The 18136-nt window shown below is 39.7% G+C and overlaps 1 protein-coding gene across 1 annotated transcript; it reads left to right on the forward strand.

The window, feature by feature from the left end:
- The first annotated feature begins 1124 nt into the window (after positions 1-1124).
- Positions 1125-16097, forward strand: CHDH (choline dehydrogenase). The gene is made up of 8 exons (XM_066326747.1): positions 1125-1162; positions 4375-5179; positions 5587-5738; positions 8536-8665; positions 9369-9503; positions 10629-10771; positions 11569-11671; positions 12259-16097. The coding sequence occupies exons 2-8, from the start codon at positions 4432-4434 to the stop codon at positions 12675-12677; spliced, it is 1830 nt and encodes a 609-aa protein (XP_066182844.1). The 5' UTR covers positions 1125-1162; positions 4375-4431; the 3' UTR covers positions 12678-16097.
- Positions 16098-18136: the final 2039 nt, after the last annotated feature.

Below are 18136 nucleotides of genomic sequence, written 5' to 3' on the forward strand. Positions count from 1 at the left end.
TAGTTGCATTGTGGAATTGTTAGTTCTCCCGCCTATCCGGTGTTCAGAGTTATGACTGAACACACACTTACCAGTGATACAACCAGAGCTGAGAGTCGCCGCCGCTGAGCTAACGGGTCAGTCAATACAGACAGGCCCGGCGGGACACACGTTTGCTGCTGTCACTTCCGAACCAAGGCTTTCTCCTGGAATCACGCATTGCACAGGTAAGGATCACAATTAAAGCCTTCAACTGCAAGTCCCAGCTCAACTTTCACGGGCTGCCTTCGAGCACTGCGCCCAGCGCTCATACACACAGAGATCCCTCCGGTCAGTGCCGGGACAGCGAGGCACGGGCACGGAGCGGGGACACCTGGGGCTTCATCCCCAGTGCGCTGCAGCTCCCAGCGCTCCCACTGGAAAGCGTTTTCGCAGCCAGGGCCGGGGGAACGTTTTTATCGCCCCACTAAGAGCGGGGTGAAGAAGTTGGAGGGCTCCGGGAAGGAGCGGGCTGGGTCTGCCCTGTGCCTCAGAGTTCCGGGACGGAGCTGGCACCTGTCCCGGGGACACTGTTGGAGCTGGCACCGTGTCCCGGGGGCACTGTTGGAGCTGGCACCTGTCCCGGGGGCACTGTTGGAGCTGGCACCGTGTCCCGGTGGCACTGTTGGAGCTGGCAGCCCCGTCCCGGCGGGGTGCGGGAGCGGCGGGGCAGCGCAGCCGCCCGGGGACTCCGGCGGGATGGGCGAGGCTGAGGACTTCGGCCGCTGCCCCTCTGGGCGCTTTCGAAACGGTGCGAAGCCGCTGCGGCACACGCTGCGCAGCGGCCAAAGGCTGCGTTCCGGGAAGCGCCGGCCGCGCTGCCGCCCTGCCTCCCGCGGGGCTCTCCCCTCAGCCGCGCTCGCAGGGCACACCCCGCGCTCCGCCCGCCGCGCTGGGCGGTGGCGGCCGAGGGTCGGCGGCAGCCCCCGCACGCCAGCGGCCTCCGCGGCCTGGGCGGAGAGGGACGCGGCCTGTGGGTGCCCCGTCCTGCGGAGGGGACCGCGACAGACCCGTCTCCCTCCTGCTCGGGCGGCCGGGCGGGAGCGGCGCGGTCCCGGTCCGGTTCAGGAGCCCCCAGAGCGGAGTCGCGGCCGCCCCGGACCCGCCGGAGCTCAGGCGTGTGCGCAGCGGAGGAGGCGGCCAGGTAAGTCGGCTTGAGCGCTTGGAGCCCTGGAAATGAAACTCACCGCAAAGTTTTTGAAAGTGAATGAACTTTCTCCCTAACAGGACTGAAGGGGACGTTAGTCCAAAACATTCTGCAGCAGTTACGTTTAAACCTGTTACAGAGCCTGCAGCAGGGAAAAACAAACAAAAAACAAGATCTGCTTTAGCTGAGGAGCTTTTCCTCCTGCACTTTACACAGTCAGGCCCCACAGCATTTGGTGGTAACATAAAGGGTTAAGGTCCTGACAAAGCCCCATTGCTCGGCTGCACTGTGTGTTGTCTGTGCTGTGGACATCTCTGGGAGAGGGTCAGGTTTTACATCTGCCAGAGACGATATTCTTGTCTCTCCTCTGTCAACAGAACAAGGAGTGAGTGTTTCAGGCACAGTGACCCTCTCCTTGTTGTTTCAGGATCAGTTTAGAAGAAATGGGGTAGGATAGTGCTCATGCAGAGGGACCACTGAAAGAGGAGAGTGGGTGTGAATCAGTACGGCAAACGGAGCTGTATGTTGAAACTAGCATTACTCTATTGAAACTTGTGTTTTAATCCATTCAATCAAAACGTGTAGATATATATAAAATCAGAGTTATTTGATTTTTGACCTCTGCACTTCAGAACTCAAAAGCGCCAAGGTTTGTGAATCATCTACACATCTACTGACTGTCAAAGTTACGTGACTGTTACGGCCAGGACACTGCTGACTGACTTCACTCCCAGCTCTCTTTGCAAGATAAAAATTCTCTCAGATGTTGTTCTGCCAGTCCTGTTCCATTTGAAGTAAAATAACAAAATGCAAAGAAAACCATGAAATACCATCTAACTATACAGCTGAAAAACACAGGGTGCAGAAGATTTAAAATATACTTCAGTAACTTAAAAGGAACATTAGGTTTAGCTTTCTTGGTTGGCAGTTCAGCCTTCTCTCCCTGTCCTGAGTGCCTTAGAGAAGTCTGTTTCCACATATGATGGCAGATAGAGTTGCAATTGTAGGTACTGGTGGATTGTATCAGCCTGATACTGCAGAAATGTGTTACAATGGCACAAGGAACCATAACACCTGGTTTCCGAATTCCACTACCCACCTCTAACTAACCACTGTGTGATTAACTCTATTATTATATTCGAGCAACAGAATTTTCCTGCTGAAATGCTCCTGCTCTCCTCAGGAGTCTTGTATGACCACCAGCCATATGCCCTGCTGAATAGCAGCTTCATAAATACAAACTTTTTTAAAACAAGCCCCAGATTTTGAAGCCCTACTGCAATCCAGGGAATGTATTTTATATTGCTGTTATATGCATTTCTGCAAGTCTGCTCACTGATTACCGAGGAACTTTTCATTACATGCTCATAAAGAAGTCATGATATAGGAGGAACCCAGATAAAGACACCCAGTAACATCCAGCAAGGTTTAAAAGATTTTTTTTTGTTGGTAGTGAGTACAGAGCATCCCAGTAGGACCACAATGTATAAATCTCCCTACTTCTACCTCTTTCCTTTTGATACAACCACTGCAACATTTAGAGGAGTTGGCCATAAAACTATAGTTCCCTACTGGGGCAGAGTATCTTTCTAAGATTATAAGGGCCCACTCCCATATTGTACCAACCCCCTCACCAATTTCCTGCTCCTGGATCAGTAAAGTCCTGTGGCCCACCAGTTTTGCAGGTTAAGCACAGGTGCTGCAAAACCACAACCCTCTTCATCACAACCAAAACAAATAAAGACGTGTCTACCTTTACATCCTCTGCTGCATCACAAGAAGCTGATAAACCCTTTTCTTCAAGAAAGAATCCTTTAATGGACTTCACCTGCTTAAAAAAAAAAAAAAAAACAAACCAACACGGCCTCATCTTCAGCTGGGAACAATTTTAAATTATCTTTGTGAGGAGAATCAGCTGTGTGAACTTTAGGCTCAGACATAGCCCCAGCATTTTTTTTTTTTCCTCTTTACAGAACAAATTGTTCTCCATGGCCAGTTGTTCATTCTGAAGTTTTGGGGTTTGTACAGCCCCAAACAAGTTTATTACATGTTTTCCTAAGAGAACTCAGAGAGTTATGGTTCTTACCATCTGTTCAAATGTGATTGTGTATAAAATAGTAATTGTACATGGAAAATTTTTAACATTTTCAGCAATTTACACCTAATTTTGTTACAGAGGATTCTGCGTATTTCAGGAGAATGCTTGCTTATCTCTTTCAGCTGGGCAGTGCTGGAAGAGATAGGTGTAATGGACCCTGGATAAGTCATTTTCTCTAGAATACATGATAACAGCTTAGACAGAAGTCATGGGCCAAGGAGAAATATTATTTATAGCCCAAGGATACCCCATTTCACTAATTGTTTAGACCAAAAGGAATGGTTTCAGGGGAGAGAGCAGGAGAAACCCTTCAGGCTGGCCAGCAGGATCATTACCTGTGACACACAGAAAATCTGGCACTGGGTCCCTGAGGCTGAACCAGTGCAACACAGAGCTAAACGTGTGGTGCGTCCAAGGCTCACAGGCTTTTCTGAAACTAAAAAACCTTTCCATTCCTACTCAGCCTAAGGATCTGGTGGTGTTAGATTGTTACTACTTGTAGCACTCTTGCAGGATCTGGGGTTTAGTAGCAAGGTAGAAAGGCACAGATTTTGCCTGTGTGTTTTGCCTCCTCCTGTGTTAGGAGACACACCTGCAAATCCAGCAGTTTTTCCCTTGGGGATAGCTGGAAATGAGTTTGTTATGCATTTCTTTTGTGGTGACACTCTCTGGCAGAGTGTGCAGTGAGCATACTCATAATTTCCATTGTGAATTGCCTTGTGTGATATCACTGTCACAGACTTACAGAAAAGTTTTTGAAATTGTTGTTGTTCTTAAATTCTTGCCTATTAGAGGTGGATAAAGAGAGACTACAAGGAATGCAAAAGTTTCCACCTCTTATGGGTTTGGCAAATACTTGAAAATCTTCATCTGTCTCAGGAACCATAAGCAAGTCAAAATCAGATCCGTATGATATAGGATAGTACATTTGACTGCTGCATAGGCTGCATTAAAAGAATAAGAAGACAGTAAATATTTACTGGTTTATTGCCATTGTTAACTTTTTGGGTAGTGAAAATGGGTAAAGTACACCACTGTCACCTGAAAATTACTGACATTTTAGAGGTAGTGATTCTTACATCTTAATTAGTGTCTTTGTGTTTTTTCCTAGGGCAAACCACTGGATTTTTGTCAGAAATTCTGCAAGAGTGACTAACTATCAGTAAAGATGTCACATTTAATGAAAGGATTTAAATGTCACAGTCCTGTGATGTGCAAAGTAGCAGGAAGCCTGTTTAGAATACACACATTAAAGAACACATTACGCATCAATGAACAGCAATTCAAAATTTCACGTGCATCATCTCAGCTGAGCTCTGAAAAGGCAAACTCTTATAATTACATCATCGTGGGAGCTGGTTCAGCGGGCTGTGTGTTGGCCAACAGGCTGACAGAAGACCCGCAGAGTACTGTGCTGCTTTTGGAAGCAGGCCCTAAAGACACCCTGCTCGGCAGCAAAAGGCTGATGTGGAAGATTCACATGCCCGCTGCCTTAACCTACAACCTCTGCGATGAGAAATACAACTGGTACTACCACACCACGGCCCAGAGGCACATGGATAACCGGGTGATGTACTGGCCCCGGGGCAGGGTGTGGGGCGGCTCCTCCTCCCTCAATGCCATGGTCTATGTCCGCGGGCACGCCGAGGACTACAACCGCTGGAGCAGGCAGGGCGCTCTGGGCTGGGACTATGAGCACTGCCTGCCCTATTTTAAGAAGGCACAGACTCACGAACTGGGGCCGGATCAGTACAGAGGTGGGAATGGCCCCCTGCACGTGTCGAGAGGGAAATCAAACCATCCTCTTCATCAGGCATTCCTGGAGGCAGCCCAGCAAGCTGGGTATCCCTTCACAGATGACATGAATGGCTATCAGCAGGAGGGCTTTGGCTGGATGGACATGACTATACACCAAGGTAAACCATAAAGGGGTCCTCAAGTAATTTCTGTTTCTGACCCAGAAATAAATTTGAAATATGGACACATAATCTGCACTGAATGCCATTTGAGTGTTTAGGTTACTACCCAGCTATAGCACTCTGTATTTACACCCTATTCATTTCTCAGCAGCCTGCTATCAATGTACTATGTATTTTATTGCATTGCATTGGTAGGAAAGTCCTGATTCACAGTTAAATTATGTCATTGTGAAATTTGTTATGTTAAAGTAATATCTTTAATTATTGTATTGAATCACATCTGCTTTGAACTTTATAAACTCTATGAAGACTTTCCCTCTGTAGGCATCCTGATGATTATTGGCCAAAATCTGAAGCATACTGAGCATGACTATTTTGATGTTTAATGTAAATATACATTGTAGGTCAAAGATGGAGCACAGCTAGTGCTTATCTTCGCCCAGCCATATCACGCCCAAATTTCTCAGTTGCAGAGAAGACACTTGTAACAAAAATCTTGTTCCAAGGAACAAAATGCATTGGTGTTGAGTATGTGAAAAATGGGCAAAGGAAAAAGGTAAGAGATTTTCAGTTTCCAGTACGAAAGTTATGAATCAAAACTAAACTTTATATATATATATATATATATAAAAGTCTATTAAAATGGCACTTTACTGTGCAAAATATTGATTTTTTTTTTAGAGGCTATGTTGTTTCCTACAGTATATGATTCTTTGTCAGTTATTTTACAGAAGATGATATTCCAGTTGTATTGATTTAGAGATTAACTTCATCATCACACATCCATCTCCCAGTGCTGAGGGCACAAGCCATAACTTGATGTTACACAGTGTTGTGTAAGATGTCTGACTGGAGGCTGTGGTGCAACCATGCCTGTCCCAGCACACTGACCTCTTGCCATGCCATGGGGATGTTTCTGAAGAACAATTCTGGCAGAGGAAAATCTGTAAAAGCCAGATATCGAAATCTGAATGACTCAAGGGATAAATGACAAATCTTGCCCTATGGTTGTCTGTGGGATGAATATTTCTTAGTTTCAGTCCAACTTCCGCTGAAAATGTGATTGTGTGGAAGGAAGCTTGAATTGCCATTACAAAATTCAGTGGATGATTGGTTCATTTTATGTCTCTTTCAATCCATTGACTTCTGTAAGACCTAAACCATCCTTACTTGCCTTAACAGCTGATTATGGACTAGTCTGTAACTAGGATATTGCCTAAAAGGGGCTTGTATGCTAATAACTTAAGATACTTAGTCACAAACTATTATAAAACAAAATGTAATAATAATATCCTAGAGAGACTTGAGTACAAATCTTGGTGGCTTGAGTTCAGTAGTTACGGAACTCAGCAGACAAATTCTGTGACTGAGCACCTGCCAGAAGTTAAAATGCACTGTAAATAATCTGTTCTTTGATTTTCTAAAGCACAGATCAGATCTGCTGCTTTTAATTGGATTGCAAATTATAATAATTTTACCAATATGAAACAAAAGTTGCAGAACCTTTAACTGATTTCATAAGCTATTAAATTTCTGTGAAAACAGTACCTCTAATTGCTGTTCTTGTGCCATTATCAAGATCAGATTTATTGAAGAAAGTCTTGGAAACCCAATTACACATGATCAAAGACTTTCTGAACACTGGACCATTAATTGTGAAATTCTTCAATTGCTATGAATTTTCATACATACTAATATATGTATGATTTATACAGAGCAAACAATATATATTTCTATCATGTATTGTACAAAATAACACCTTAAAAGTTCTCCCATTCCTTCTCTGACCCTCCCTCGCCTCCCTCAGCATCAAAATTGCAGGATGAGTCTGCTTTTACTTTCTGGAAAATTTTATACCTGTCAGGATGGAAGAACTAATAATTTTATTGCATTATGAACACCAAGATGGAACAATTGAGTACATTAAAGTGTTTTTGTTTTTACAGTCTGTTTTAGATAGAATCTCTTTTACGTCAGTCATCAGCAAAGTGAAAAGATCACCAAGACCTGATTCAAAGATTATTCAAAACCTATTCACCAGCCAGTGACTTGTTATTTGTCTAACACTGAAGTCCTAGAGATCTCCCAGGACTCCAGTAATCCCTCTGACAAAAGTAGGAAAGGTAGACTGAACATTCCTAGAGTTTTTAAGTTCAGAATCAAGCAGAAAAGTATATTTATATTTCATGTCAAGGATGAAAAACTTTTAATGTATTATAGACTAACCCAAACAAAAGTGTATCAAAGTCACTTTTTCCTCTTAACATGTTAGCTGTGACATTATGAAAAGCTTTGTGTGGGCTATGAATAACTACATTGCTGACTTTGCAGTGGGTTTAGACTGAGCAAGTGTCATTTGAATGCTGCTCTGAACAAACTGGTACCAGTTCTGTGTGTACCACAGAAAATGTAAATAAGTTAAGTTTTTATAACATGCAAAATACAGCTCCAAGTATTGATTCAACAGGCTCTGATACAGTGTTTATTAATCTTAACACACTAATGATTGCCCAGAGCAAACAACAAATAAAAGATAAGAACATTGGCCATCTGTTGGCCATATCAGATAAATAGTGTGAAAATGCTTTTTATTGTTATTACACTTAGATGTTACTGTAGCAACCATCTCATTTGCCATCATTCTGTATAGCTGAGGTGTCATTCAAAAAGGACAGGATTACAAGTTAATATGCATTCCATTCTAATCTGTTAAAACTTTGACTCGAAGGCAGAGGAATAATTTAGCAGCCTCTCTCATGACCAGCTCAGGGCTCAGACCAAACCACTTGATGAAAAGACTGTCAGCAAAAGAAAGTTCATTCCATGCCTGCAGTCAATTTTATCAGTAGTGCTTCAGTAGATGGGAGGGCTTTTGAGACCTGCCATGAGCTAAAAAATCAAACTTTAGCCTTGGTTGAATTTGAAAAAAAAAAAAAAATACAAGCTTTTGAGAATTTTTGAGCTACCATGTCTGTGAATTCCAAATCTTTCTTATGAATTTCAGTTTTAATTCATAAAGGGTTACTGAAAATGGTAGAGAAGCTTAGCTGCCTGATCCAAGTGGTACTCTTCCCCTGGCAAATAGGATAGGAGCTGGTCTGAATGTGTCTGTGCCATACAGTTTGAATGGATTGTAAAGATGGGAATAAATACAGGAATGATCAAAGTAAAAGCTTGATTACTTCTCTCTGTGGAAAATTCTGACAAGACAGGAATACATTTAAATGAGGAAAATGTGAGGGAAGGGTGTCTAATCTGGATCAGAACAGCATATTCAAAGAGCAGTCCCTGGTGCTGCTCGCATCCAGCTCAGACTTAATAATATTAAGAGTTTTGTGCTCATTTCCTTTTAGGTTTTTGCCAATAAAGAAGTTATTTTAAGTGGAGGTGCCATAAATTCTCCCCAGCTGCTTATGTTGTCTGGAATTGGAAATGCAGATGATCTAAAAAAACTGGGGATCCCTGTCATTTGCCATCTTCCTGGTAATTTTTTTTTCTTTCTTCTTTCATCCTCCAATGGATGCAACTGAACAACCATTAAATTAAATTAATCATGAAATTGTGTTTTCTTTATGTCAAGTTATGAAACACATGTTGAAAACATGTTTGTTACAAATCAGTGGAAAGATGTATTGATTTTATACAAATCAGTGGAAAGATGCATTGATTTTAGAACTAAGCAACAAACTCCTACTTTTTCTTCGCCACATTTGACAGTGAAAAATGCCTTTCTGAAGGCATATTTTTATAGTTAAGCAGCACACTTGTCATTAGAAGTTTTGATTTAATTTTGATCCACAACAGATTGTATAAACTCCCACTGTCATAAGTATTCAAATATAGAAGAAATAACATGAACTTTTCCTTAAAGCTAAAGAAGTAAGCACAGTATTTAGATGCCATATCTGGCAATTTTAGAACAACTGATATCTGCCATTTAACTTTCTATTTTCATTCTAGTTATGCTATTTTTATGTAAAACCTTATTCTGAGGTTTGAGCAAAATATGAGCAAAAGACTGACGTGAGTCATGGCCTTGGTCTGTGTCATCACTGCCCTTGTAAGAAGTTGGTTTAGTTCCCACTTCAGATGTTCTCTGCTTGAAACATGGTGGGAAATTGTTGTGTGTGAAATAACCTTTTTTCCTTTTCACTTTTTTCTCCCTCCCCCTCTCTACCCATTGCAGGAGTGGGCCAGAACCTTCAAGATCATTTAGAAGTGTATGTCCAGCAAAAGTGCACCAAACCTATTACTCTATATAGTGCACAAAAGCCACTTAACATGGTGAGGATTGGTCTCGAATGGCTTTGGAAATTTACAGGTATGAAGCAAAGTATGCAATCATTCTACCACTGGCTGATTTAGAATTCTGACAGCCTTTTATCTGGGAATTTTATAGTCTGTGAGCCTTAAAACGTAATCTTTTTCATGCTCTGGGAAATAACTGGAACTTACAAATGGATTTGAACTATTTCTTCTATACCAGAATATTTTAAAGTTTTTATATCCCAGGTAATGAAGGAGGTTATTATACACCATTTTTAGCATTCCTATATCTCATACAAAGAAAAATTCTATAACTAAAAATCAGTGCAACTAAGAAAAGCTTTTGCAAAAAAGATGGAGAAAATACTCTATTTTAAATCAACATGTCAATAAAAACATATTGTTGAACTGATTTAAGTTTTCTGTTTAATTGTCTCAAAAGAATTTGTTCGTTGTTCTGATCAGAATCATTTTGGCCTTCAAGTAAATGTGAACTGACTTGCCTTAAAATGATACATGCATTTTACAGTACCTCAGTCCTAAGTTGTACCTTAAAAAGAATCTGTAAATATAATCCCTGATGTCAGTTAAATAGCTTGGCCAAAGTTGAGCTCTACATCACTTGCTGAAATACATTATTCTTTGGCAACTTCTTCTGCGTATATGTGGCTTTTTACCACACAAGTAAATATTGAGGGCTAACTTACAGTTTTAAACAGAAATAAAAGTAACATAAGGCACATTGCAGGGCTTTCATCTTTCCCTTCAGGCACTGTGGATGGTTCTGCCTGTTCCATGTGACTGATGGGATAACTGGAGTGCACGTCATGGACTGAGCAGTGCAGGAATATCAGGATGTGCAGCCAGTTCCCTCCACACCTGTTAGAATCCAAATTTGCTCCTGCAGTCAGGCCCTTGACCTGCCAGTTACAGTGAGATAACTGTAACATCCCATTCTCAGATCAGTGGGATTTCCAAAGTTACGCATATTTACATTTATCCAGGAATTAAAAAGCACACTGCTTAAACAACAAGCCATTCACAATGGATTTGCATTCCTTGCAATTGACCCTGGACATATAAATTATTCATTATAGTGCAACTAAGAGTTAAAAACAAGTGGACTTGCTGCTCTACCAAGGTATTTAATGGCATCTTCTTCCTCCTTTACACTCTCTAGGTGAAGGAGCCACTTCCCACTTAGAATCTGGTGGTTTCATCCGAAGTGAACCGGGGGTTCCTCACCCTGACATTCAGTTCCACTTTCTTCCATCTCAGGTGATTGACCATGGTCGGGTTGCTTCCACAATGGAAGCTTACCAGGTGAGTTGAAGAGGATGTTCCAGTAAGGTTTTGTAGACATTGGCAAGGAGGTTTATGGCCCATTATAAATGCTGATAGTTTGGCTATGTACTGAAAAATACTTTGTTCAGTATAATATGAAATAGACTGCTTAATCTCCTTCACTGGGGAAAAAACACAGTCTTGTTATTTGATATTGCCACCAAACCTATGCTAGTTTTTATCTCTGAGAAAGAAGGCAAGTATTGAATTAAGTACTCACTCTACTGAAGTGCCCCAGTCCTGTGGGTTAGGACACAATTTTGCAGTGGAATAAGGTGTTCCCTGTTCCACTGCAGTTTAGACAAAGGTTTAAGTGCAAATATATAGAAACATTCACTGGCACAAATCCAGGCCCCTTTTTAGACTATCATCTGGATCCAATACTCTGAATGCTAATTCTAGGGAATTGCCACTGAATATACATGCTTTTTCTTGCTGATCTCTTTCCTTCAGAGACATAGTAATTTGGTCCAGTTGCTGTTTGTAGTAGAGTGCTCTGGTACTCTTAAATTGGAATGATTGTATTTTAAATGAAAAGAACAGTTGTGAGTTGAGGTGACAGCCATATTTCCTCCCTGCAATGGGATTACATATTTACAAAAGAAATTATGCAACATGAAAAACAGTTCAATGGTATTTTCCATCTCTGGTTAATGTTTACATTTGCTGAATTTGTAAAGTCTGTCTAAATTGCAAAAAACAAAACAAAAAACCCATTCTGAATTTGGAAGTCGATCTGGTGGGATTGTGTCATGAGTACAGTGTGGGTGTTGCAGGTCCACGTGGGACCCATGAGGAGCACAAGTGTGGGCTGGCTGAAGCTGAAGAGTTCAGACCCGAATGACCATCCCATCATTGAGCCCAACTACCTGTCCACAGGTAAATGCAGCCTCTCCTTGCTCTGATGTCAGCTTATTTCCTGCCTGTTTCAGTTGCTGATTTTTGTGCCCACTAAACACCAGTTCAGAAGTGCTGGTTGGTACATTGTTACTTCTTTCTCATTTGTAAAAGTCAACTAGTATGAAAAGAGGTGATTGCACAAAGCACTGTGTAAACTGGAAAGAATTCCCTGTTGGGGATGAAGTCAGAATTCTCAGTATTTGCTGTGCCTTGCTGTTTGTGTCATCACTATCTCTGCTTGTGAAGGAATGAATTTCTTCTGCTTTTTTGTCCTGAGACTGTTCTCCTTTTCCTAGATGGTGGGTACAGCAAGATAAAGTGCAGTTCCTCGTAGTTCACATCTTCCCTTTTGGGGTTGTCCAATATAAGTGACAGTTTTGTTCACAGTGAATGTAAATATCTGTGACTTTGAAAAATATTCTGCTTTGTTACGGCTTTCAGCAAGAAGTGAGAGACTTTCCTTCTACCTTTTTTTTCTGCAATGCTGCTTTTTTTCTGGTTTGCATTCTGTATATACCAGTAAATTAAATGTGTACTTACAATTTTCATGTTTCCTCTCTATACAGAAAGAGATGTGTGGGAGTTCCGCCAGTGTGTCAAGTTGACCAGAGAGATCTTTGCTCAGAAAGCTTTTGAAAAATTTCGTGGGCCTGAAGTTCGACCAGGAGACAATGTTCAATCTGATGAAGAAATAGATGCTTTCATAAGGCAGAAGGCTGATAGTGCTTATCATCCTTCCTGCACCTGTAAAATGGGTCAGCCTTCAGACAGCACTGCTGTAGTGGATCCCCAAACAAAAGTAATCGGTGTTGAAAACTTGAGAGTAGTTGATGCTTCAATAATGCCCAGTGTTGTCACTGGAAACTTGAACGCCCCAACTATCATGATAGCAGAAAAAGCTGCAGATATAATTAAGGGTCTCCCAGCACTTCAGGAGAAAAATGTTCCTGTATATAAGCCCAAGACCTTGGAAACACAGAGATAAGTATCATCTTTTCATATCATTTGCTATTTAGGCTTTCATCAGCATGTTGGTATCTCACACTGGACATGCCAACATGATAAATATCATGCAAAACAACATATCCTATTAAAATAACTATTAATTTGAATAATTTTTTGGTATTAGACTATCTACTGTGTTTTTAATCAGCTGGCTTAAGTTTTATATTTTAGAATCATAGAAAATGTTGAAGGGACCAATCAGGATCACTGAGTCCAACTCCTGGCCCTATGCAGGATAGTCCAAGAATCACAAATTTAGTTAAATATGACCTTTTGTGGTAAATTCAGATTTTCTGTTGAAGAGAAGCTGTTTCTAAATGACAAGATAGTTGTACACATCAGCCAGAAATACTGTGTGATTGCATGAGGAATGGAAGACATTATTGTGAGCTATTTTGAAAATGATTGTCATTTGAAGAATTTTAACTGCTATAAGAATGTTACCCAGGATAACAGAAAGTCAATGATAACCACATCTTGCAAAGAATGGTCAAGCAAATGTAAGCACTTATACAATTTCATATTCAAGAGCTGAATTAGTTTGTATCAGAATTCACAGGACAGGGAGGAACCTGAATGTGCTCAGTTTGTCAAATGTTTTTATGAAAGGAATGCACAGTTTACAAATCCTCACTCAAAGTCAGATCTCACTAAGCTCAGCAGTCTCTAACTATAGGATTCAGGGAGAAGACATACAGTGTATTTATCAGAAACTTATTTTTCTAAAAAATTCAGAACTGGAGTTAATATTTATAAAAATCTACTGGAAATTTTGTGTTTTGTTCTGCCTCTTTTTTTTTTTTTTTTCACAAGGAGCTTAGTAGAATTCTGCTCACAATTTCAGTTGATGCAGCTGTACCACTGGCAGTAAGAGATCTGCACTTCCTATAACATCAAGTGATTGGTCTTTGCAATGATTGTTTGATGATTGTTTGTAAAAGACATTTATCAGAAAATATTCTGAATGGTGCCTTGCTATCACTCAAATTTTATTTAGGAAAATTACAACCAACCTATATTTAAAATTAAATGTTACTCAAAATAACTGTATAAGATCAGATATTGATATGGGAAGAGATCTTTCTAAATTAGAAGGCAAATATCTTATTCAGTGAACCAATGCTATATTTTGGTTAGGACTTAAGTTTTTGCTTTTTTAATTTTCAAATGTGTAAGGTAAGATACTTGAGCTTTTATGGCTATTTCTAGTGTCAAACTAACTTTCACGTACTGATTAAAAAAAAACCACCTAAAGAAACTGAACTCACCGAAAGAAATTGATTCCACTGATTAGTTTGTATTTATTAAGTATTCCAAAGTAACTTCTGATGAAGCAGATGTCAAATCATAAAGTAGAGGCTTCTGTAGCCTAAGATTGCTTAGGACTTGTGGCAAAGAGAATAAACATTTTTCAGAAAAAAAAATGGAATTCTTCCATTTTAATGGACTGTAGAAAACCTTGCTGAGTCAGATGTTGGCTGGAGGGACAACTGCAGATGTTTAAGGCAGATACTTGTACCTGGTGCTGCTCTCTGTAAGGCACTGACTGGCAGCTCTGCTGAAGGAAAGGACTTAATTCCTTAGAGCATCTGCATAAACACAAACAAAACTACTGAAGATGGAAGATGATAGCAGTGAACTCTGCTCCAAAAGGAGACAGGTAAACCCTTTCTATGTATGTTATGCATTCTTTTGAAATGAGGGGAAGAACATGAATATTTCACATCATAGGTGATTGATTAGCTGCGTTAAGGAGACAATTCATCTGGCAACTGTTTGAGAAAAGCATGGACTGTATATTCTGTACCTCCTAATGGCAAATAATTCTTTCTCAGCACTTAGGCTGGTAAGACTTTTCTTTAAAGGTATTCAGTAAGTTCTAGTAATTTATCATTTGGAATACAATAAGGATATATTAAGTTATAAACACTGGTGAGACTTACCACAGTCCTGTGCAGTTGAGAAGGGAGGCAATTTGGCAAGATGAGATTCTGAAGTTCCTGCATTTGCACAAAACCTGGGTTTCCACTCCAGGCATGCAAGATGGGAATTGTTATTATGCAACTACAGAGGATTAACTAGCCACTGGCTTACATAACTTACCACTGAACATGCACAGACCTCTCCTCTGCTGTTATGCCAAGCTCTAAAAAGAGTAAATAGCAAGGTTAGGTATCCATGTGTCTTTTCTTCAGGAGACATTGCTGCACTGAGAAATCAGATAATCAGGCATTTCTTCTGAGACATCATCTTTTCTTGCAGTCCTAGGCATCCTCAGACATCTTGCACATTCCTCCCCTTTTAAACACTTAAACATTTTTATTGCTGTGAACTGCAGTTGCTTTATTAACTCCAGCATCACTGCTGTAGAATACTGAGGCTCTTTCATGAAATTCCTTTGATGCAGTGCTGAAGGGTTTGTTGCCCTGGGGAAATCTTTAAGTAGCATCACTTTACCATTAGTTTCTCCCATGTTGTATCTGGTTGCTGATACTGAATTCCTGTTAAAAGTTTCTCTGACTTCCAGCAGAGTCAAGTCTGCTAGAGAGTCCTTAGAAGAGGTCTAGGTTATTCTAGCACATCCTGTGGAGCACTGGCAGTCTCACAGCTAAAATTAACCATCTTTTACACCTTATTGGACTGCAGAACACAGGTTGTAATTCCACAGCTTTACCTATTTAACAAAATAATACAGTGTGGTTATTCCCAATTCTGCCCAGATATAAATTCTATAAACATACAGACAATACATTATGTGTTCAAAACCAGTTAACTGTAAAAAAGCTGCTTGATTCAAGAATTACTAGACTTGCCAGCATGGCTTGGACCAGCAATGGTACTGCAAGATAGAACCCCAGCATCTCCATGGAAATGGCTTGCTGCAGATGCTCCAGGCAGTTGGAGGTCTGTGGCTGGGGACAATGAGATTAAGAAAGAAAAGTGACCAAAAATATTTGTACACACATTTCAGCTCAAGTTGTTTCAGTATGAGCACTGTATTTCATTTATGTAAGATTTTGTATGCCACAATGTTAAAGTCCTTTCCAAGTGTCTACTGTCAATTAGTCTGCAACCAAATTAGGCAGCTATATAAACACTGGAAAAGTGGGCTTGGAGTGTGCATTTTCTATAAAGTAAAGATAGAAACAGATTTTGAGGAATAATAAAGGCATAAATATATTCAATAATATAAAATATGTATCATCAAATAATAAAAGTAATTAAATACTTTTTATAGTACAGTTAAGATGAAGAGGGAAAACACAAGCACATCTTATTACACTATTAGAATTTTTAGTCTCAATCCTTCTGTCAGCCAAACTCCAAAAAAAGACACTGTTCAAATATGAATATATTTTATAGATTCACTTTTTCAATGAATTTGCTTTACTGTAGAATACTTACCAGTGTTTTTGTGTTGTTTTTTTTTGTTTGTTTGTTTGTTTTTTTACTAGTATTTTCTCTCATTGAATACATATATAAACAAATTTTGGAGTCTCATAAATGATGATTTAATTGTTGAGAGGTCGTCTAGGATTTTGTACTAATTACCATGATTGACAGTATTCTAAGGGTGCCAATTACCACGTAAATTGATTACTTGTTACCACAAATTTCTGTAGTAAAACCAAACAAATATTCTTTTAATCTATACAAATGTTTTCCCCTAAGCCAATAACTACATAGAACATGGTCTGCAACTAAATTTCCTTAATTGTTTATTTTTGCAAACAGTTCTCTCATAAAATTTCTTATCTACCTTAAAGAGTCTCTCATCAGACTATTAAAGGCAGAGGGCAAAGAGCATGAAAATACAGTGAGGTCAGCACATTGTTTTCTGTCTCCTTGGAGAAATCACTTAATAAAAATCCTGTCACTCTGTTCAATCTGCCAAACCTGAGGTGCTATCAAACGTCCAAGCTGGACAAAATACAAGTCTGAGATTGTTTTCCTTCTTCTCTTTTTAAAGTTTAACTTCAGTTGCCTTGAGGGTGGTTATCAGAAATGGGTTCACTATAGTAGGTAGAACTTTGAAATCTAATCATTGTTATTTCACAGGGATTGCTCCCTTTTGGCTTCCCAGATTTTGTTTCTGTAAGCTGAGAAAGTGTAACAAAGTGAGTATTGCTGGGTAACCTAGCTGAGAGCTTCCCAGGACAGCACAGAAAATTTATTTAGATGTTTCAGGGCATTTTAGTCAAAATTTCCTAATAATTTCCACAGGTTCATCTCTAGGGAAGCAGTAATCCCTTTTGCACATGAATACTTATTGCTTTATTTCTTTGTGGTTAAGAGCAATCATTCATAAAAGACTTGTCTGATGTGATGCTGCAGACTGATACCCTATTTCACACCTTCCCTCCCATTCTTATAACATTGCAAATTGAATTTAACCTTTGGAACTTCTTTGTGAAAAAATATTAGTAAAAGGACTCCCAAGTATAATAAAATTATTACACAGTTTTATTTGGAGAACATTTTGCATTTGTTTTAATACAAAATGATGTAGGTCAAGAAATAATTTACAAACCTTTAAGTTCTTATCCTGGCATTTGAAATAAGAATGATTTCAGAGGAAGTCTGTAAGCTATTCATAGGAAACTGTCATTATGTACAAAATGTTTATTGACATGTTTTAAACATCACATTTGTAAAAATGTGAACTGGATTGCTATCTAGCATAGGAACTACAGGTAAAACCTGATAAGACAACTTGTTAGAACAAGTCATTGTTATCCAGTGCTAACAAAGTAGACAGTAGCTTTCAGGGTGTTTTAATTATCCTCCAAGGTCATTTCAGCCTCAAAGACATTTCAGGGTTTTACTGCATTGTGAACAATATCGAAGCCCTCTCTTGATTGCATAAAAATAAATCTTTGAAATAGTACACATAGAACAACAGAAAGGTAGAGGCAATAAAATAATATATTTTTATATCAAGGTTTTTGGTTCTGTGTAGAATCACACTATCACATTTCATCTCTTTCCAAGTCGAGAAAGTAGTACTCAAGTAAAGCATTTTCATTTACCTGTAAAGTATTTTCTGCCTCAGATATTTTCTGTGTCAGTTTAGGGTATGTAGGTATTACACTTTGTCAAAACGAATTGCCTCACGACCAGGAATACCCTGGCATGAACTTGCCAAGGTTTTTGGGTGTGGGGGGTTTTTGCATGGGGTTATTACAAAAATAAAATTAGAAGTTACTTTTCAGTCAGAAAAAAAGTTGAAATCACTTTAAATTTTTTACCTTTCCCAGTATAAGACTGAGTAGTCAATGGTGCATCCCTTTTGCAGAGAGATTCATTAGACTCAATTATTTTAAAAAAAGATCTGATCTGTTGCCAAGTTCAAACTTGACACGTTATCCCAAAAAGAGATTTACACTGAGAGGTGGCTCTATTTAAATATTTAAGCTATAGATCTATATATTCCAAGTA

Source organism: Sylvia atricapilla, chromosome 11 (assembly GCF_009819655.1).
Source record: "Sylvia atricapilla isolate bSylAtr1 chromosome 11, bSylAtr1.pri, whole genome shotgun sequence".
Classification (NCBI taxonomy): Eukaryota; Metazoa; Chordata; class Aves; order Passeriformes; family Sylviidae; genus Sylvia; species Sylvia atricapilla.

Bases quoted from the DNA above. Each gene is read 5' to 3' on its own strand.
- CHDH (XM_066326747.1), top strand. From the start codon at position 4,432: ATGTCACATTTAATGAAAGGATTTAAATGTCACAGTCCTGTGATGTGC. The intron at 5,180-5,586 runs GTAAACCATAAA...TATACATTGTAG, and splicing joins GGACATGACTATACACCAAG to GTCAAAGATGGAGCACAGCT. The intron at 10,772-11,568 runs GTGAGTTGAAGA...TGGGTGTTGCAG, and splicing joins CCACAATGGAAGCTTACCAG to GTCCACGTGGGACCCATGAG.